The following is a 21,489-nucleotide window of genomic DNA, read 5'->3' as shown; positions in this document are numbered from 1 at the left end:
GAAAGGAGATTCCGGAGTGTGGCCTCGTGATTATGTGCTGGGCTCTGTCTCGGCCAACACCATGGATTAAGCCAGGAATTGCCAGTGCTAAAAGCTTGCCACACTCTCAAGTTGAACACTATCTACAACCCATGTTCTCTTTGAATTGGGCCCAGAGTGGAGACACAAGACACACTAACCAGGGGGACAGAATTAGAGCAAGGGGCTGGTCGTCGGGACAGCAGGGCCACAGTCCCAGCTCGGCCAACCATCTACCACACCACTTCGCTGGCCCTTCGTCTCTGCAGGTGTGTCAGGTGGAGATAATCCCCACTCCGCAGCGCTGGGAAGGCGGATTCATGTTCATACAAGTTCTTTGGCAGCCAAGGCTGTTCAGCTCTTTGCAATGGGAAAAGCTACGTGTAAGTATTTGTGGACAAACGTACCGAGCGGATCAATGCACTTGACGTCCTGGGCCGATCCCGCTCTGCGCGGCCGGCCAGCGTGGGGGAGGCGCCGCAGCGCCATGGGGACAGACGGGGAGCCGGGTGGGATGAGGGGCGGGGAGCAGCGCAGACACAGGGCGCGGGGGAGTCCCCGGGGAGGGGAACGAGCCCGGGGGGCAGGGAGCGGGTGAGACACCGTCACCACGGAGCCGCGCCAAGCCGGGCCCGGCCCCACGGCTCTCACCAGCCGGCACCGACTGCCTCTCGCCCACGCCGCTGCCTATCGCAGCGTCCCCCAGCTCCGCGCTGATTGGCCGCACTCCGCCCCCTCCCGTCCGCGCAGCGGCTGCGATTGGGCGGCTGTCAGAACGTTTTCTTCGTCACCGCACCGCCTCACGGCCGTCCGGGTCGTAGCCAATGGGAAGGCGGAGCTGGGCCTCAATCCGGGAACTGCGGCCAATGGAGAGGCGGCTCACCGCCGGCGTAGCCAATGGGAGCGCAGATGCGCCGCTCCAGCCGCTTTCGCGGCAAAAAGGATTTGGCGCGCAAAGGCGTGCGGGGCTGGACCAGCTGGGGACAATACCCGGGGCCGGGCCGGGGCGCGCGGGCAGCCGAGGGACCCCCAGCGGGGCGAGCAGCGGGCCCGGCGCCAGCCTCGCTCTGCGCCCTGCGGCGGCCCTAGGCCTAGGCGAGCGTTGAGGCTCCGGGGTGCTGCCTTGGTGCCCTTCGCTCCGGACCCCGCCGCCGCCCCGGCTGGCTGCGCGTCCTCGGGCCTCGGCCCTCCCTGAGCATGGGACGCGCGTCCCGGGGCCAGCCCCGTCTCTTGCCGCGGGCCGCCGCCGCCCCGCGGCCCAGGGCCATGGCCCTCTGAGCCGGCGCGGGGAGGGGAGCAGGGCCGGGCGCGTCCCCCCACTCTCCGCCGAGCGCCGGGGATGTGAGCGCCTGCCGCCCGGACCATGTCTCTGGAGGGCCTGGGGGTGGCCCCGGACGGCAGCGCCTGCGTGGCCGACTTCGAGGCTCTGCTGGGGGCCGCCGGGGGCCTCCACGTGATGGAGCAGCAGATTGTGATCATCTCCACGCCGGACGCGCTCCCCACGCCTGAAGCGGAGAGCGAGGCCGAGCTGCTGCTCTTCGCCACCCCGCAGGCCCCCCGGCCGGGCCCGGCGGCGCAGAGACCGGCGCTGGGACGCCCACCGGTAACGCCACGTTAGCGCTCTCGGGTGCAGCTCGGTAGCAGCGCTCCTTCCCCCGGGGATCTCCAGGCGCCCGGAGCTGGGCGGGCTTGGTCGGCTGAAAATCAGGCCCTTTGCTGCCCGGGGAGCACGCGTGTTCTTTCTACGCGTGTATTGTCCCCCTCCCTCCGTGTCACTGCTAAAATTGTGTGTGTGGTGAAACGTGGCAGCGTTGTCACAGCACAGGCCAGAGGCTCCCCTGATGGTGCTCTAAAGAGCCCCGGAAATAAAACAAAGAAAGGAAATGGAGAGAGACTTTGCGTCAGTGCAGGGTAATCCAAGAAGGCAGATGTAATAGCCTAATTTCCCCCATGCTGTGGTCATTGGCTCTACCCCCATGAAAATAAAGTGCCCTGGGGACTTTAATGGGCCACCTGTGGCCAGGGTCTCAGTTTTACAGGTCATCGAAGGAGAGGGCGCTTCTTGCATTCAGCTCTCCTAGGTACAGCCCTCTCTGGGGCTAGATAAGGCAGATAGCTGGCCTTGGTGTGGCTGCTGCTCTTGGTCTTCCGGCTTCATGTGATAAAGCTCCCGAGTGAGGGAGGAACCAAACCGGCAGTACTATGTGAGTGAGGTCTGACGTGAGATTGGTTCGCTTTTACAGTATTCTGAGTGTGTTCCTGATTCAGCATTTCTGCTGTTAATCGTTTACGGGGCTAAGTAGTGAGGTGGAACAAGTTGAAATGGGAAGGTTCAAATGGGACATGTGAAGTCTGATTCTGAAATATTAGCTGTTAGCTAGCATATAGGAGTGACAAACCCTGGTACAGTGGAGAGAAATGATAACTGCTCATGAAAATATGCAAATAAATTAATTGGGGGAGGGTGTGCTGTGAGTGTGGACATACACCAGTCATCAAAATGTCTCAAAGCTCCACTTCACAACTAAATCGATTGAGTGGTTTCTATCTCTACACACTTCTCAGATTGTTCTCAGATCTCACTTTGTTGTGATGACCCTTTAATGTCCATGGCAGCAGTCCGCATTGTTATAAATGCAGACCTTAATTTCCTGCTTCAGGATATTAAAGCCAGAGTCTTGAAAAATTCTGCTTGTCCAGTGTGGGAGTGTATACATACACAGTCAGGCATGTAACTTCTAAATAATCATTAGGATAAGCCGCGGCAAGCAGGCATTGTCTTCTACAGCATCAGCACAAGAGGGCCTTCATTGTTATTGGAGCTGCTGGATGCTACTCTAATGTAACAAATACAGACTGTGCTGTGCAATATGCAGGGCTGACCCTTGCACCCGTGCAGACACCCATTGTCTTCAATGGGGCTCCAAACAGGAGTCTGTCCTTGCCTTGTTAGACCCTGATTTTGCACCAAGAACTGCAAGGATGAACCAGCAGAGCCTTTCCTTTCTTTTGGTTTCCTGAATTGTTTTCATAAGGTTGATTTAGACACTTAAATGACTCATACTAGCACCTGCAATTAGACTGAGGCTAAAGCAACAAGGGCTTGCAGTTCTATCAGGGCATGATCAAGCAGATCATTGTGTGGGATCCTTCTTTACTTGTGCAATTTTAAGATGGAGTTTTAAGCCATCATCTGGCATTGGCCATGGCTAGTGAGTGGATCTGTCTCAGCATAAAATTCCCATGCTTTTAGTTCAGTAGAGATGTGGGGTTGGGGGGAGTGAGGGAGGAAAAGACTGCAACATGCTTTGCTAGTTAAACGTTCCATCTTCCAGAGGCTTCTCACTGTAGTTTGAGGGGCTTGCAGTGGGCAGCAGCATTTCAGCTGATCCTTTTGTTTTAACTGTTTGGGTCAGGAATCCATACCCTGAGTTTTCCCTGTCTGGTGTCTCCCTGCTTATGGGGAGTGGGTGGTTGGGATGGAAAGGAGTGATTGGTCCTCTGTGCTGTTGTGCTGGAAGTGTTGCTGGTTTGTGTGGTTGGACTGCTGCTTCAAGGAGGATCCTTGTTTTTGAAACCCAAAACATGAGCTGCGTTTCTCCCAGCTGTTTGCAAAGTGCTTGTTTCAGAGGAAGCTCCAATCAGTCTCTGATTCTTTAATAAGCAATCAGCAGCCTGATGCACATAGGCTGTTCTGCACCAGCAGCTCTGGCGGGGTTGCAGCCTGGTGCCTGCACGTGGTGAAACTCTAAACACCCTAGTGTGCATGACTAAAGGGGGCAGAACTCTTGTTTTCAGCTCCCATGGGTGCTTCCCAGCAGTGTACTGGGATTTAGGTATCTTAACCTGACCATTAGCTGTCTAGGGTAGTGAGTTACAACTCACTCCCTGATCGCTTAAGTTGAGATGCTTCCCACCACGTACGTGTCACTAGGTTGGGTTGGAGGGAGTTGTCTAATCCATCTGTTTCTGTATTGTCAGGCTGTTCCCCTCTAGTAATAAAATAGCCCCCAATTACTGAGTCTCCTTCCCAAATGGCTCCTTCATGAGCTAGATCATCTTGCGCTAAATGAGGCTAGAGGCGGGTACAGTCACAATGTACAAAGTTTTAAAGTTCTCTTGAACCATCAACTTCTCCTGACTGCCCATGTGGTCCCAGGCAGGTAGCTGGAGCGCTGGTCTGAGCTGGAGCTTTGCCTGTTGGCACAATTGGATAATCGAGTCAGGTGCTCCACTTGGGGCTACCCTGGAAAGCTTCAATCTCATAGAATCATAGAAGATTAGGGTTGGAAGAGACCTCAGGAGGTAATCTAGTCCAACCCCAACTAAATCGTCAAGCTGGGCCTTAAAAACCTCTAAGGGTGGAGATTCCACCACCTCCTAAGTAACCAATTCCAATGCTTCACCACCCTCCTAGTGAAATATTTTTTCCTAATATCCAACCTAGGCCTCCCCCACTGCAACTTGAGACCATTGCTCCTCGTTCTGTCATCTGCCATCCCTGAGAACAGCCAAGCTCCATCCTCTTTGGAACCCCCCTTCAGGTAGTTGAAGGCTGCTATCAAATCCCCCCTCACTCTTCTCTTCTGCAGACTAAATAAGCCCAGTTCCCTCAGCCTCGCCTCATAAATCATATGCCCCAGACCCCTAATCGTTTTTGTTGCCCTCTGCTGAACTCTTTCCAATTTGTTCACATCCATTCTTTAGTGGGGGGCCCAAAACTCGATGCAGTTTTCCAGATGTGGCCTCACTAGTGCCGAATAGAGGGGAATAATCACTTCTCTCGATCTACTGGCAGTGCTCCCACTAATGCAGCCCAATATGCCATTAGGTGCCTTGGCAACAAGGGTGCACTGTTGTCTCATATCCAGCTTCTTGTCCACTGTAATCCCCAAGTCCTTTTCACCAGTTGGTTTGTAGCTTATATCCTTGTGTGTGGCAAGTGAGTTGGGTACCAGTTAAAGACCCAAGCTCCCTACTTCCGCTAACAAATCCCATCCCGTTAGTAACTGGGTGCAGGAGCTAAATAAGGCACCCAATGAAATACATGCAGATGGGGGCCCATAGATAATGCTGTCTTGCATCTGTACCTTTGTGAATTACGTGAAAGGAAAGGGATTGTGTTATGACAGAATTGCAGAAAATGTTGTCGGCTGCAAGGTGGGTGACTCAGACTGGGCGTTTGCCGTATGATGAGTTATAAAATGTTGAACACTCGTGGCAGCTCGCTCTTATAAATGCTGGTCACATGAAGTAAGTGGGTGAATGTTTCCCAGTCCTATTTTGGTTTTTTCTCTTCTGGGGCATATCTGCTTAGCAAGGACTCCTTGGCTTTGAAGTGTTTCCCAAATGGCTGATGGCAGGAATCCTTCAGCAGCTTCCTGAGGCATTGGAGGAATAGTGCATCCTTCAGATGTGCTTAGAAGACAGTGTCGTGTCTTTCTAGTTGGATCCTTCTAAACTCTAGCACACAGAAAATGCTTTTGGTCTCTAGCTTGGTGTTTCCCCCACAGCACTGGAAATGTAAAACTAGGGCAAGTGAGAAGGGCAGCTCCTCACCCCAAACAGCCTGCCAGTTCCGCATTGAACTCTCATCAGAGGCAACCTGAGACCGAACTGAAGGACGGATTTATGATGAAGCATTTTAATCGCGCCAGTGCTTAATTTGTAATGAGAGATGCTGGGGCTCAAGCTGGGCAGCCGGAAAACAGCAGCTGCTGGCCAGGCACCCAGCCCTGACAGCAGTGCTGCCAGCAGCAGCAGTGCAGAAGTAAGGGTGGCATGGTATGGTATTGCCAACTTACTTCTGTGCTGCTGCTGGCAGTGGTGCTTCCTTCAGAGCTGGGCGGCTGCTGGCTGGGAGCCCAGAGACGCTGAGGCCAAGCCTAGAGGTGCCAGGGCTCAGCGTTGGCAAGCCCTGGCACAAATTAAACACTTAATAGTGCCCATCACCAGAGTGTCAGAGGAAGGGGAAAGAGAGTCCAGGAATGGTCGAGATGATGGGATGAGGGTTTGCTGAATGCCCAGTTCACATATGGCACTTGGGTGCTATGGTGATGGGTGCTGTAGATATACCTGTTACTGGGTATGTAACCAGCATATTGTTCTAAGGGCTGATATCAAGTCGTAAGGTGATCCCATGAAGTCAGAAAAGCATCCTCGCAGCCCCTCTAGGGGCTTTCACGTCTCAGCGCTGAGCACCAGAGAGACAGGCTGTTGAGTCAGGTGGCCCCTGTGTGTCCATGGTGCCTTAAGTTTTTGAGCGTGGAATGAGTCGTGGAAGCTTACAGCAAGGAGGCCTGTGCCATGCAGTTAAGAAACAGTGCTGGAGCCCTGACAAAGGAGTGCCAGAACCAGGGCAGGGGGAGGCCCTGAGAGGGGGAAAGGGAGGAGCTTGGAGGAAGATGGGAGGGGCAGTAGGGGAGGCCTGAGGGAGCAGGGAATGACTTCCCTCAGGATCCATCCCATCCTTACCTTCTTGGCTTCAGTTCACCATGGGGGGGTGTGCAGCTGTTTGGTCGGCCCTGCTGACCAACTCCCAACATTGCTCAGCTTCAGCTCTCCCCTGGACTCAGCGGCTCTGGCCCCATGTTCCCCCCACCTCGCCCATCCCAGTCCGCCCTGCAGCATCCCTGGCTCCTGCTAGCTTGGAGGACGCTCTGCAGCCAGGGAGGGAAAGGAGCCGCCTGGCCCGGCACAGGTAGATGTACAGGAATGCTGTTCTGGCTCTTAAAGGAAGTGCTACAACACCGTTCCAGCATAACCCACACAACTGTTAACAAACCATTACATGGCAGGCAGTGACCTTCCTGGGAGAACAGAGTCTCTTAATGCACCGTGGCCACACTGATTCCAGTACTCTCCCTGCCTTCATAGGTGTTGCTCCTGCCCCACTCTTTGGCCTAGTTGGAGGGATTTCCCTTCGGTTGGCTTTGCCTGTCTGAAAGGTTAAATGCCTGAAGTTCAAGGCTTTTTATCTAAAAACCTTTAGTCCTGCTCCAGGGGATGGATCACTTGATGATTACCTGTTCTGTTTATCCCTCTGGGGCACCTGGCATTGGCCTGCTGTCGGAAGACAGGATACTGGGCTAGATGGACCTTTGGTCTGAGCCAGTATGGGCATTCTTATGTTTCTTATGGTCTCACTGCTACTGGGGTGGTAGTTTGGCTCCATAATCATAGAATCATAGATTATTAGGGTTGGAATGCAAAGTCTGGTGACACTCTGCAGTTAACATTTGCCATTAAATGCCAGCAAAGCCATTCTGGTCTATGCTGAGCCCACCAGCCCAGCTGCTGATCATGATGGTGGCTTCTGCTGTAGACACTTTCCCGCTGGGAACTTGGCTGAGACCAGACTCGTATTGCAAAGGCCCAATAGCTGACCGATGGCCATGACTTTCAGTTGGAAGTAATGTGGCTGGTGGTACTGTATCTCTGCTCCAGGGGTAACCTGCAGGGGGAGGTGATCTGGGGCATTCTTTTCCTTCACTAAGCCTTCCTTCTGTTGCAGGTGAAGAGGAAGTTAGATCTGGAGACCGATCACCAGTACATAGCAGAGAGCATCCAGACATCCCGGGGCAAAGCAAAAAACCCTGTCAAAGGTACAGGTACCACTTTCTGCTGCTTCTACTCACTCAGTCCTTACCAGCCACTGCATCTCCCCTCCAAATGGCCTAATGGTGCTGAATCCCTAGCGAAGCTGAGCTCTGATGGTTGGGACTGTGGGTCATGGAGTCCATTGCCCTCTGGAGAAGATCAGGGGCCTTCAGTGTTGCAGCATCTACCCCTTCTCCCACTGCAGCCTCTGACCTGCTCCATACCTCTGTGCAGAGCCAGCTCTGGGACTTCCTCAGCTGGCCCAACTCTACTAAAGGGTGATGGGTGTAAACTCAAGCCTCTTGGGTGTTAAGTCCTGCTCTGCCTCTCCTTTTCTCACTGCTTTGGGCATAAATAGGCATGCCCTCAGCAGCTGAGTTCCTCTGCAGCCTGTTCCGGCTTGTGCTTTCCAGTAGCCTGTCCAGGAATCAAGCTGTAGGTTTTTAGCAGTGCTTCACATATCTCTGGAATTGGGCTTGGGCTCTTGAGTTGTCTGGTGGTGATGACGGACTGCTTCACGCATTCTGGCCTGCCCCTTGAGGCTAGAGCACTTGGGAACCTCATGGGAGCATTTGTTTCATGCCATCATGTTATCCCACTGGCACCAGAATTAACACACTATGCAGAGCCTGTGATCACAAGTCTTGCCTGGACAGACAAACTACCCAGATCTGTGCCAGGCTGCCCTGCAGAGGGGCTAGACTTCAGCAGTGGTTGTGCAGCACATGGAGGCTAGAGATGCAACGCTCCATCTCAAGTGGGATGACAGGAATGTTGCTGATGGAACAGGTCTGGGCTTCAGTTGTTAAAGCAGTAACTGATTTGCCTATGGGCATTGTCACAGGGGTCGAAAACTGGCTGAAGGACTGTAAGGAAAGGATTACAAAGGCAATGAGATTGCAGTATAGTGGGGTCAGTGCCCAGATATCAAGTGGAAATGATTCTCATTAATGATCTAGATGCATAGGGAGTAAAGGGGAAAGGGGTTAAACCTGCAGATGCTGTTCTCCCCCCCCCCAATAAAAAAAAGCTGTGTAAATGGACCACAGTGAATCCTGATGTTAGAGTAAACACGGGAGCCCCTAAGGCTGCACGCTGAGCCCCTTTCCAGTGGGTGCCAGGTGGGTGTGCTGAAGGAAGACTCCACTCACTGAGTTTTTGTGTTGTCACTTCTATATAAATCCGTAACAAGCAACTTTAATTGCTCGCAGGTGTGAAATCTCCTGGGGAGAAGTCCCGCTATGAAACCTCTCTGAACCTGACCACCAAGCGTTTCCTGGAGCTGCTAAGCCAGTCACCAGATGGGGTGGTGGATCTCAACTGGGCAGCGGAGGTCCTGAAAGTGCAGAAGAGGCGGATCTACGACATCACCAATGTTCTGGAGGGCATTCAGCTAATCACCAAGAAGTCCAAGAACAACATCCAGTGGCTGTACGTATGAGCACCAAGCTCTTTGTTGTGCCAGCATGGGTGTAACTGGTTGGGGCTTTTTGAGCACATCTACATGGCAAGCAGAACCCATGGCAGCTATGACACTAAAATGTGTAGACATTTGGGCTCAGGCTGGAGCTCAGACTCTGTAGCCTAGGGAGCGGGTTGGGCTTGGCTTCAGAGCCCAGGCTCCAGCCTGAATGTCTACACAGCTATTTTTAGCACTGCAGACTCGGGCTCATGCTATAGCCCTGGGCTCTGAGGCTCATTGCCACAGTTTCTGCTTGCCGTGTAGATATATCTTTAGGTTCCCTTTCATGCTCAGTATTCCCCGGAACTGGTCATTATGTGAGCTCAACTGGTGCAGTCCTCTAGAGCTGAGTCAGAGGCTAGCGGGTGCTAGATTATGGCTGCATGTTTTGGCAGTACGTTTAAATGCCCCAAGTGTACTGCCCTTACTGTGTTAAAAGTGCTTCCACTGGGATGCCAAAGTGTCTGTTTTTCCCCTTTCTTCCAGTGAGTTCTCTGGGAACTTCTTCCTGGGGATTTGGACTTCAGAAGGGGCCAGTTTTGTACATAACTCTACATTTTGTTGACCCATGAACAACCCTTTACTGTCCTCAGGTGCCTTCTGCCTGAAGCCTCAAAGAGCTTCACAAACAAGCCTTGCAACTTCCTTGGGAGCTGAGCCGGCATCATTCCCATTTTACAGATGGGGAAACCGAGGCACAGGGAAGTGAGTTGTCTAGGGTCACACAGGGAGTCTGTGACCAGAGCGGGAATTAAACCCAGTTCTGAGTTTCAGTCCAGTGCCTTAACCCTAAAGCTTCCTACATAAAATGCTTTTTAGAAAGAGTCCTAATTTGCATGAAATCAGAAATTCAAGTGCAATGGCAGAGTGGTTAAGGCACTTGATTATGATGGTGAAGGTCCTGGGTTCGAGGCTTGCTCAGTCCCACGCTGAAAGTTCACCCAACTGCTGAACAGGAACCTGATCCGTTGGGTTAGGGCAGTCAAAGGGGGGTCAGACATGAAGCTGGCCGCGTCGCATCACTCCCGTGTGTACTATTGGCTCTGACACGCTTTAACCGCGGTCAACTAAATGAGCCAATGGCTGTGGGTGACCTTCAACTAAAATGAGAATAAACTTACCCCACCCTGCCCCAAGAATGTTGCGTGGAAGCCTGTTGGTCTGTATTTTAAAGTAATGGCTAAAGTCTGTTGCTTACAATAGTGGGTGCAGGGGCTTGAGCCCTCACCCCACAACACTGGAGAATGGCGTCCAAGCGTCCACCTGAATAATGCCCTGGGTGGAGCTCTGTGGGCAGTTCTCAGTTCTGGGCACTGACTGGCCTACGTCATGTGTGGCTGTTGTATTTGCACCTGCAGCATCTGAGTTTCAAGGATAGCTCCAGCCTGTCCCCTCTCAGGCTAATGTGGTCAGAGATGTCAGGCCTACAAGGCTAGCAGGCTAGAGTCCATGGTGAGTGTCCCCTAGTGGCTGGTAGTGCAAGAGAGGAGGCTCCGTCTGCCCCTCTGTGGTGAATGCTGTATTGAGGATAGCCTCTAGTGCCCCACCACAGGGCTGGGCAGGGAACGAGAGAATCACCCAAGAGGCTGTGGTGCATCCCCTCAGCATGCAAAGCCGATGCCCCTTGGGAAGGCAGGTGCTTGCAATGGTGGGTGTGGGAGACCCTGCACTTGGGTATATGGAGTGGGGACGACACTGATACAGGAGGGAGTGTAGACCTGTGCTTTAGGGCAGGGCTGCACTTTCCTTTGTGTTGAGTGGTGCTTAGCACCTTGGGGGGCTACTGAAAACAAATAGTGGCCATGGCCCTTAGGGTCAGACTAGCTAGAGCCCCTTCCCCAGTCCTCTGCCTTGACCTATCTGACTGGCACCAAATGGCCACGGTGGAGGTGGAATTCCCTGCCTCACCCTTCCCTGTTTCATGACTTCATTTCCTGGCTTGCCAGCTGACAAAGCAATTGTTGCTAGAGAGCACAGCCTCAAGTGTCTACGCGTGGGAGGGGACACCTCATGGGTGTGGTAAGGGGGCAGGTGGCTACAGATGGGTGTAATCCCCACACCTCCACTTGCTCTGCAGAACACTCTGTTACATAGCAAGTAACAATGCAGCCTGGACCTGAACACGACTGACCTAAGTGTTCTGTTTCCTAGGGGCAGCCAGTCAGCTGTGGGGAACACCAGTAAGTACCAGGTGCTGGAGAAGGAAATCCGTGACCTTCAGGTGGCTGAGCAGCAGCTGGATGACCTCCTCCAGATGTGCACCATCCAGCTTAAGCTCCTCACTGAGGACCCTGAGAATCAGCAATATCCTTGTCTGAGTGGAGCTGCGGGAGCCGCTTTACTACATAGTGAGATCTGGGAGCTGCAATGCCTGTTCTGTGTGGCTCTGTTCTAATAGCTTCACAGCTACCAATCTGCAGGGTAGCCTCAAGGAGCTAAACATGCCAGGCCAAGGGATGGTATCTTGTCTCTGTTGCTTCCCTCTGAGCTGATGGAAAGCCCTGTACCTGGCAGATAGTTTTGACAGTTGATCTCAGGCTGGGCTACAGGGCCCATCTCCCTAAGGAGCAGCAGTGTTGCGAAGAAGTTGTGTTCCTTGCTCCATGTGGCTGGGAGTATGCGCTCTAGTGCGAGTGAGGTCATTGCTTTGGCCGTAAGAGTGCCACCGGACGGGGGGGGGGGCGGCAGCGCGCGCGCTGCTTGGGGCAGCCTACTTTCTAGAGCCGCCCCTGTTGGCCGTAGTGTAGTCTCCACTGACCATTTTGTTCAAACCATACAGAGCTGCCTATTGTCGCAGTACAGGTGATACCAGCCGATTCCCAGCCCGCAGGGAATGGGAAACTTTATCCTTAAAGGGGGCAAAATAAAAAGTCTTGGTGTCTGTGACCCCTGGTGCCAGACGTGGAGAAGGGCTTTAGAGTTCGGACTCCTCGTGGTTCATCCCACTGATCAGCTCTTGGGCATTTTGCTCAGCATGGGCAAATCCTTTCAGTTTTGCTTTCTGGTTCAGCAAGGTCTGGGCTGCGAACGCTGTCGGGGAGGCAAGTTGTTTGGCTCAAGCCAGAATTGATTATATCTAAATCTCTAGTTTCATGGAAACGTTTCTGTTCATGTTGAGGTTTTGTAAAACTTATAGTAAACCAAAACATCTGGGGCTGGATTCCTTCCCTGTGCTGGCCAGTCTGCAGCCAGGGTGTAGTTCCTTTAGGCTTGTGGCTCCGCTGGTGTGTTTGCATACTCCCTTGCAAACCACATACCACTTCTGCTCTTCTCTTTAACGGCTCACAACTGTTACGTGTCCTGCATGCTTGTGTCATGAGCCATGTTGCTTTTTTGTCATAAGTGGTCTGTGGGCTGCCATTTCTATGCAGTGAAGTTGTGCCAATTAGTGAAGAATGGGAAGAGTGGTGAAGCCATTGCTCCAGGTCCTTGGCAAGCAGCAGCTATTCAGAGACACGTGGAAGATCGCTTCAGTTCAACCTTTGTATGCAACCAGCAGTGAGCATGCAGACCTGCATTAATTCCCCGTCCCCTTCTGCTACCTGTTTTCTCCTCTACTGTGCAGCCCAAGTGCTGCCGTTGTCAGAAGTTCATGACTGAAGCTGGGAATTGCAATGCACAGATGCTGCATCTAGGCCTCTGCGGATGCCAGTATTCTTAAATCACTAATCTCTTGCCCTAAATCAGGGCTGGGGGCTCAGGATTTGAGTGGCTTCTTGACCAGGTGCATCAGGCATCTGCCACTGTCACACAGCACAAATAATTCAGACAACTTCTGTCTCTTGCATGGCTGTGGAAAGGGGTTTATAGGCTTTGGACATGGCCACAGGGCTGGGGCTAAGTCCCCTTACAGCTCAGATACTGTGTATGTGTGTGTGTGGAGATGCTGTAGTTACACAATGGATAGCTGTAAGCACTGAGTAGAGCATAGGATGGACACGCATGAACATCTCTAACACTGGAGAGGTTAGTATGTTCCTGCCTTGAGTGCACTGTCAAACGCAAGTGCTTTGACCATCAAAAGTGTACCTCTGTCCCAATCACTGCACGCCCTGGAGTAAGTCACTGCCTGTGTGTTGGTGAGTTGAATGCTTAGACAGCTGCTTGTGGTTAGGCTCTGACAGTTCCCCAGCTCCTGAGTCCCGCTAGCTATTGTATCCGACTTATAAAGCTGTCTCTGGTCCGTATGGAAGGGAACAGCCACCAGCCTTCCAGTGAATACTCCTTGACTGAGCGCACCTCTGCTTATGTGACCTGCCAAGATCTTCGCAGCATCGCAGACCCCTCTGAGCAAATGGTGATGGTGATAAAAGCCCCTCCAGAGACCCAGCTGCAAGTTTCAGACCCAGCAGAGGTAACCCCTCCCTCCATGCCCCTTCCCATTGCAGCTCTTCGTGGTGCAGTGCCTGGGGCCGTCCTTCTGCAGCTGGCTATCCCACCTTGTCGCGTTGCTGCGCGCAGGGCTCCCTGTTTGTAGGTGCCTGGATCAGCAGGGGAATAAAGCCTCCTGCCCCATGAACTGCTCACCTGACGCTAACCCCTCAACCTTGGCAGCCTGGGTGACTTCACGCTGCCTGCGTTCATGCTGCTACTCCCGGCAGGGGCCCGAATTCCCTACGAGGGGTGGTCTCCTGAACTTAGCAGGCCATTACCCACGGGGGTTGCTTGGTGGCTCACTCCCACTTTGGGGAGCCGATGGAAGCTGGCAGGTCTGTGCTTTCTGGCATGCCTTGCTCTGCTCTCTGGATCTACGCAAGCTGGTGCGGCTGTGGGGCATCCAGCCTACATAAGCACTCTGCCCTTGGCAAGCCCATGAAGGCTGTGTTCCTTTGCTATTAGTGGTTCTTTTTGTTCTTCTCTTCCAGGCTTTCCATGTTGCCTTGAAAAGCACCCAGGGCCCCATCGACGTGTTCCTGTGCCCAGAAGACAGCTCCGGGGTTTGTAGCCCAGTCAAGAGTCCTTTCAAAGCGACTGCTGAGGAATCGTCCCCTGGTTCTTCTGAGGCAGCAGCATCCCCGCTCCTGCACCCCACCCAGGATGTGAACTTGCCATTGGTGCCTGGTGAGCAAGGTGTGTACGGCAGCAGGGCATCTTCCCTGGTTTTCAGAGCCTGCTTCGCAGTTGGGGAAGTGCAATGTGAATGTGGAGGGGCTTGGCGGGCTCAGCACTAGACACAGCTCAAAGGGACCCAGCGGTGGGTGGGTTGGTTCTGGTTGCTGATGGAGCTGCAGGGTTGGAACAATACAGTCGCGCTTCTGCTGGCCAGGCAAAACAATGGTCAGCTTCACAGTGCGTGTTTCAGACCGGAAACACAGTGTAGTAAATATACGGGGAATTAATGGGGATGGGGGGAAAATACTGTCCCCGTTGCACAGTGGGGGTGACAGTTGCAGATGGGTATTGCGCACTGTGTCTGTAGTGATATCACAGGTGCAGGGAGAGTCTGACTGACTCTGGTGCCTGGTTCCCATGACTAGTAGGCTGTGTCTGGAGGGCCAAAGCACAGCTAGTGGGCTTGCCATGGCTCAGGGAGAGGACCTGGCAAGTGGCCCAGCCCTCACCCACCCACTTGGATGACTCAAATGGCCAAACAGGTTTAGTCAGGACTATAAATCCTGGCTCCTCAGACTTGGGAGGAGACTGGTTGCTAAGTCAACTCTGAAAACTCCCTGTTGGGCTGGAAGCTCCAGCCCTGGTAGGGGCTTGGAATGAAAGTGACGCCTTAGCTGTAGCACGGCTTGCACGTTGGGATCCCAGAGGGGAAACCCAGCCCCCTTGACGATGCTGCTCTTTCCCAACGCCTGGGTATGTAGCAGTGGAGCTGCTCCCCCGCTTGGCTCTGCCTGAGCCACCCCTTGTGCATGTGTTTGGCCAGGTTTGCCCTCGGCCACAGTCACTCCTGGGTGGAGTTCACCTGCCTTGCCCTCTAAATCACAGCTATGCTTATCGCAGGTACAGACTGGTGGAGGGCTGGGCCCCAGAACTCTGCTAGTGGCTGAGGCGTGCCTGGCTGGGTACGTGCCTCCCCGTCCTCTGAGCCTGGCTGCAGTGAGGGGCATAGCCAGCCTAGCTAAGAACACTGATAGTATTTTGGGGGTGGGGAGATGCTAATGCGCGGGGCCAATTACCTGACTCTGTTCTAGCCTCCGATTCCCTCTCCCTGCCTCAGCATCCCTCTCCCTAGCCTAACTTTGTCCGGCCCCCTGGGTTTCAAGATGCAGGCTGTGTGCGCTTCTCCCTGGGAGCAAGGCCCCACCCTGCTCTCTCTGGGAAGGCTTGTGTCCTTAGTCCTGCTGTCACCCCCGCCCTGGCTGAGCACTTGTGCTGCTCCTCTGAGGAGTGGTAGGTGTGCTTCCTCCTTGTTAGCAAAGTTGTTTAACTACATGCAGGGGGGGGTGTTTACTCCCCATTCCAGTGCCCATGACAAGGGGGCTCTGATCATCCCAGTGGCTTGGTGGGAAGGGAGGAGACCATTCAGGGCATGCGATCTGAAGGAACACCTCGAGCCGTCCCCGCAAACAGGAGAAGGCGGTGCAGATGCTCTAACATGCTCCAAGAGCAGGGCCCTGCAGCATCTGCCTGCTCTCTGCTGGGCAGGTGGCCATGGCCCATCATGGAGATGGCTATGCTGGGTCACTGCCAGGGGTTGGCACGCAGAAGGGAAGGATGCTGATTGCCCAGCCAGCTGCAGGAAAGGGCATTTTCAGTCAGTGTTCTCAAAGCAGTTGTGGGCCCCACACTTGACTCCTTCCCGACGAAAGGTGTGGAAACCTTGGTGGGGCAAATGCCAGGGCTGACATCTGTTCTGGACGCCACCCAGGCCACTGGCAGCTCCTCCATTTTACCTGGATGGAGCCTTGCCCGGGCCCCCTTTCAGCTGGTTATTAGGAGAGCCAAGGAACTGCCGCAGCTGCCTCCCCCCACACACATGGAGCAGTGGAGGATCCTTGTGATACTCCACACCAGAGCATCTGAGGGGCAGAAGGAGCAGCTGCCCAGCTCTGAGGCAGCACCTCTGCTTAATCAGTTCCACCTACCGCTCTAGGTAATGCCAAACCAGCGTGTGCGACAGGTTTCTCCGTAACCTTCCCCCAGCAGAGGAAAGCTACCCTGCTAGGACTGGCCCATCCAATGTGAAGAGCAGTAACCTGTCTTGCTTCAGAGCTGCTAGAATTCAAACTAGGAATGGACTTGAGCTGTGGAATGATAACCCAGGGCTGAGCTCCCAAAGCCAGATCCGGCCCCTCTCTAATTAAAGCCATCACCTTGCTGCAAGTGAACTGATGACTCTGCTGGAGCATTGACAAGTGCTAATATTAGATATTTGCTATTAATTACATAGCAGGCTCCTGGCTGGGGTTAGGCCTACCTATGAATTGAGGAATGCAACTCTTTAGCCCTTCTAGTGAATAGGACCGGTCAGGGTTTCCAGACTTCTTCCTTAGCCATTCGCTCCAGCCAATGGAAGGCTAGTTCTTCCCTCATGTATTTTAAACCAAACCTGTGTTCCTGGAAGACCTCACAAGCATGGCCCCTGGGCCAGGTTATTCCCCCAGGAACAAGCTGCAGTCTCGTGTGCAGGGAGAAAACAAACTCACAAATCTCTAGTGGTGGCTGCTGCTTGCCATTGTCTCTCTTCTGGATCTGCTTGTAGGTAGTGAGCTCTTGAGGGCAGAGCTGTCTGTGTGTGTCTGTACAGCACGGCTTTAACTAGTGATCAGACCCGTCTGGGCAGGAGGTGGGCTGCTGATGGGATAATGCAACAGCCACAGGGTGGTGAATAGGGAGGTTGATGGCCCAGTGGGAAGATGCTGTAGCCCCCATGGGTTGGGACAATGCAGCAGCCCTCTGGGGTGGGGTTGGTAGCCTGGTGGGCTATTCTAAAGTGCTGTCCTTCAGCTCTGCACACCCAATCTCAGTGACCCATTGCCTGTCTCTGCAGAGCCCCTCCTTCCTGGGGAGAACGCGCTGCCACTGAAGTGCATGGCTGATGAGGTGAGTCTCTCACCACTGGCCTCTGTGGATGCTCTGCTGGAGCAGAGCAAGGACGACTTCTCCAGCTTCCTCCCGGACGAGTTCATCAACCTGTCTCCGCCCCAGCCCCAGGATTACCACTTCGGCCTGGAGGAGGGCGAGGGCATCAGCGAGCTCTTCGACTGTGACTTCGGGGACTTTGCGCCCTTGGACTTCTGACTGCCTCCTGTGGAGCCGCTGTGCCATGAGCGCACAGCTGGGTGGGGCTGCTCCTCCTGGGTGCTGATGCCTGAATGTGATGCTGCAGCTGACTCCGGCTCTGTGGCTGGAGGAGGCTTGGGACTCGGGAGCAGACGCTGAAGCAAATGGGATTTGTGGGTAGTGAGTGTTTTGGTAAATGGCTGCATGGGTGGGGTTTGCTGGAAGGGGGGAAGGTGTGGGAAACCTCACAGCCTCTTCCTGCCGTGCTCCGCGCCCTCCTGGGAATGCGAAGTGCTGTCACTGTCTCCTCCCGCCTCACGCATGTGCCTTTCCTCCACAAGCCCGTTCCCCTGCGGGGAGCTCTGCTTTGTGGTCCATGCCCCTGCGGGGATAGCCCATGCGGCCGCTGCCATAGTAACAAAGGCCGCTTAACTTATTCTCCCCTAACCACCTCAGACTCTTGCCTTAGAGCTTCTGTTGTTGTGGGCAGGCCCCTCTCTCGAGCTGCAGAGCCAGATACGTCCCTCCTGCCGCAGGAGCCATTTCCCCCCCTCTTGCCTTAATGATTGTGAGTGATGATCTTTCCACTGAGGAGCGACTACCTGGCCTGGAGGTGCAGCCCCTCTAGAGCACCAGAGGCAAAGAGGCTTCACTCTGCTAGTCTCCTAATTTGACTGTGGGATCGGCAGCAGGAGATGTGTGTCTCCTGGCTTAGCTGCAACCTAGCACCAATTCCCTGCTGCTTAGGTATCTCCTTGTAGGCCAGAGCTGCCTCCGTGGTGGTAAGCTGTCTCTTGGCCTCTGCCTGGCAAGGCGTGCCCTCATTCAGGAATGTAAATAGTAGTGACAGGGTGGCCTGCTGAGGAGTGCCAGGCTGGTGTGGGGGTACAGGGGAACCACTGTATGTATGTCTGCCCGTTGGGTAGTGCCTGTGACCAGGGTCTGGCTTATGCTTCAAAAAAAAGGGTGGGGTCTGTTTAACAGCCAGCTGGCTGTGGCAGAGCCCCACTTTCTGGCTCCCCATGTAAAAGGGAAATGTGCAGAACTGAAATTCCCAGATCGGCCTTGGGGGCTCCTGGATCCAAGGGGGGAGGGGTGTGCGAAGGCCAGATACAGCATGACACTGGCTCTTGGTTCTCAAAGGTTCCTTGTTAGAGCTTTAAGGAGAGTCCTGTGTAGATTGATTTTATTTATTTTATGTGTGTTTGTTCCCGTGGGGACAGCTCTGATTTCCCAGGTGGAATGTGTGCGGTTGAGCTGTGTTATGTAGGAATTAGCGCTCTGCTAGGAGGTAAATAGCATGATGCTTTCCCAGGGCGGAGCTGTTAGTACTGAGGGGATTTTGTTTCGAAGAGGGAGGCAGCTGTGGTCTAGAGATCCTGATGCAAAGCTAGGAGTCAATTCCCAGCTCTGCCACAGATGTGCTGGGGCATGTCACTTAACCTCCCGGTGCCTCTGTCTCCCCCTGCCAAACAGAGCCCGGGAGATGGCCTCGTCTGTGGCAAAGTGCTGCAGGATGTCCAGATGGCAAGTGCAGTTTATTATTTATTATTTATATGGTCTAGAAGGTCCATGTGAGGCTTCTGGAAGGGGTCTCTGTTTGCTTGTGTGTGTGTACGTGTGTGCCCCCGAGTGGGTGACTGCCAGAAGTAGGTACTGTGGGTGGGAAGGAGGCCATTTTGTGTTCTGTTAGGCTAAAGAGTGCCAGCTGTTAAATACAGAGTCACATAGCTCCTTTCATACAAACCACTTGCAAAGCCGGCTGGTAGGTGAAGGGACAGTGTAGGAGCTCACTAGCTGGGGTACTGGACCGGAACAGGGGCATCATAGCATCTCTGTGAGGTAAAATATGTGACTGGTGGGAAGGGAAACTGGTGGGCTGAATGGGCTATTTATTGTAGACAGGAAACGAGTAGCAGATGTGTCTGATAGAGGGGAAGGATGGGGAGGTGAATCTGAGGCAGGAGGGAATCTCTGCCTGGAGATGCCAGGAATGCGCAGTGGAAGCAACTTAGTCATGGAAGGGAAGCGGGCGAAGAAGTAATAAAAAGGAAAAGCGAAGCAGGCTCCAGGGAAGCCTTGGAGGGTTTTGTGTTCCATGCTGAGTGGTGGTGACCAAGTTGGACCCTTTCGTGCCCAGCTGTCCATTGGGCATAGGTGGGATGGCAGCCAGTGCAGCTCCTGTGTGGCTCTGTGCCTCCCTTGCCAGAGAAATCTGGCAGACAAGGCCCTGGCAGGGGTTTTCTCAAGACAAGGATCCTTTGGGTAGGGGAAGCTCTGATCTGCCTCCGTTTCCTCACACTGCGTGCTGGCATCAGCATGCCCAGGCCGTGTGCTCACTCTCCTAATGTCTCATACAGATGAGAGGCTGCACAGACCTGGCCCTTTCCATTGCAGGGCCCCCACCTGCTCTCCTGGCAGAGTTGGAGGGAGTGGCTGATTTGGTGGCTGGTCATGAGCACCCAAAACTCTTGCTAGTCCTGGCTGCATGAGGGAGGCAGGCTGGAAGTGCCATAACTGGACCTGGTTCTACCATGTAGAGCAGCCACCCATTCTCTCCTGTACCTTTACTACACTGCTATCAGCTGCCTGAGTAGAGCAGAGGAGATAAGTTCTCCTGGCACAAACTCTAGTAGGGCTGTGAGGCTGCTGCACCAAAGCTTAAGCAACTAACAACCAGGTATGACCCATCCTGGCTGCATGAGTCCCAGAGCCACCCCAAACTCAGGAAGATAGATAATCCACTTCCCAGCACAGGGAACTGCAACTGACCCTGCCAGTAGCCCTAGTGAGCAGCACATCCTGTTGGCTGAAGTGACTGTTGTGATGGGGCCCCCCCCCTTGCTTCAAAAGTGAGAACCTATGTATGCAGTGGATTCTGAGAGCGGGTGGGGCTGATACAAAGGCTGTTCTGGGGCAGCTCCTTTGCTGACAGAGTTGGACAGGCCATGAACCAAAGCTTTCATGGGGTTGGCAGAACGGTAACGCTGACTCACTGGCTATTTAGTGTAGGGATGGGTGATCCCTGTGGGGGGTCAGATAAGCATGCATGGTTTTGGGTTCTCATGGGATTCCCAGGTGCTTTCTGCTCCCTAGAGCACCGTGAGCAGAGCCGCCCACAGGATTCGAGCTGGGGATCTAGACCAAAGCACAGACGGAGGCTCAGAAAAATGGGTGTGCTCCAAGCTGCTTCCACGTAGGTCTTGGGTAAATCTCATCCTGCCAGAACTGTCGCCAGTAGTCTCTCCCCTTCCTGGATGTCGTGGAGGGCTGGAGGACCAGCAGGGTCCCCATTCCAATGCAAACCTAATGCAATTAGCTTTGACATTCCTGACATGCACTGGAACAGAAACTGACCAAACCTTGTAGAGGATGATTTTCTTTTTGGGATGGGTGGGGGGGAAGAGGATAGAATCCAGGGTGTTTTGGCCTAAATGTCTGGAGAATTGTGCTGGTGCCCTCGCTCCCCTCTATCAGGGAGTTTTCCAGGCTTAGCCAGGGAACAGTTTGTTGTGGTGTTAAATAAAACTGAAAGCACAACAGAACAAGGGTTCCTCCAGCTCCAGTGCCCAGCCAAAGAGGGAGGTGGCACAGGCCTCTCTGCTGAAGGGGATTTATAGGACTGGAACGGATCTCAGTGTTGCAGATTGGGGTACCAGGGAAGAGAAGGTCCAGGGTGAGGGAAAAGACCCAAATGTATGTTTGGGAGGGAGAAGAAAGGACAAGAAAACAAAAGTGGGTTTTCCCCCTCGTATCTCAAGTGCCTGGGCAGCGCTGCCTCTCCTGCTCGGGCAGCTGGTTTTCCTGTTGCATCCCCAGACTCCTATGAGCTGTTGCAGTTCCTGAACTTTGAACAATCCAATCCACAGGTGGAAACACATTTTCATCTACTGCCTTTTAATGAGCTTTGTGTACTGTTGTGCTTTGTGTTTTAATAAACATTTCTACTGAGTCTCTGAACTCCTGGCCAGTGACTGTTCATCTGTTGGGGGGCATGGCAGGTCACTGAACTAAATCCTCATCTGCTAAGAAGCCAGAGGGCTGGAGAGGGCCCTGGCCGGGCTGGCTCACCAAAGTGCTGTAGCATTTCTCTGACCACTCCCCAGCTTGTACAATTCTAGTGCCCAGTCCCTGTGGGTCTGAGCTGGGGAAGCAGCAGTCCACAGGGAGAGTGGGATGGCCCTTTGGCACTTGTGCTGTGTCCTGTGAGAGCCTCAAACTCTCTGCATTTATCA

At 53.7% G+C, this 21,489-nt stretch overlaps 1 protein-coding gene across 1 annotated transcript; it reads left to right on the top strand.

Moving 5' to 3' along the window:
• The first annotated feature begins 919 nt into the window (after positions 1-919).
• E2F1 (E2F transcription factor 1) lies at positions 920-21,214 on the top strand. The gene is made up of 7 exons (XM_039499283.1): positions 920-1,621; positions 7,532-7,622; positions 8,829-9,048; positions 11,231-11,383; positions 13,319-13,433; positions 13,945-14,149; positions 17,022-21,214. The coding sequence occupies exons 1-7, from the start codon at positions 1,382-1,384 to the stop codon at positions 17,270-17,272; spliced, it is 1,275 nt and encodes a 424-aa protein (XP_039355217.1). The 5' UTR covers positions 920-1,381; the 3' UTR covers positions 17,273-21,214.
• The last annotated feature ends 275 nt before the right edge of the window (positions 21,215-21,489 follow it).

Source organism: Mauremys reevesii, linkage group 13 (assembly GCF_016161935.1).
Source record: "Mauremys reevesii isolate NIE-2019 linkage group 13, ASM1616193v1, whole genome shotgun sequence".
Lineage (NCBI taxonomy): Eukaryota > Metazoa > Chordata > Testudines > Geoemydidae > Mauremys > Mauremys reevesii.
Note: the sequence above shows the minus strand (reverse complement) of the source record. Positions and strands in the feature narration are given on the sequence as shown.

What these genes read in the sequence shown, in the direction of transcription:
- E2F1 (XM_039499283.1), top strand. Translation starts at nt 1,382, where the DNA reads ATGTCTCTGGAGGGCCTGGGGGTGGCCCCGGACGGCAGCGCCTGCGTG. An exon ending in AGCAAAAAACCCTGTCAAAG is followed by an intron (nt 7,623 to 8,828) that starts GTACAGGTACCA and finishes AATTGCTCGCAG; the next exon opens with GTGTGAAATCTCCTGGGGAG. An exon ending in ATTGGTGCCTGGTGAGCAAG is followed by an intron (nt 14,150 to 17,021) that starts GTGTGTACGGCA and finishes CTGTCTCTGCAG; the next exon opens with AGCCCCTCCTTCCTGGGGAG.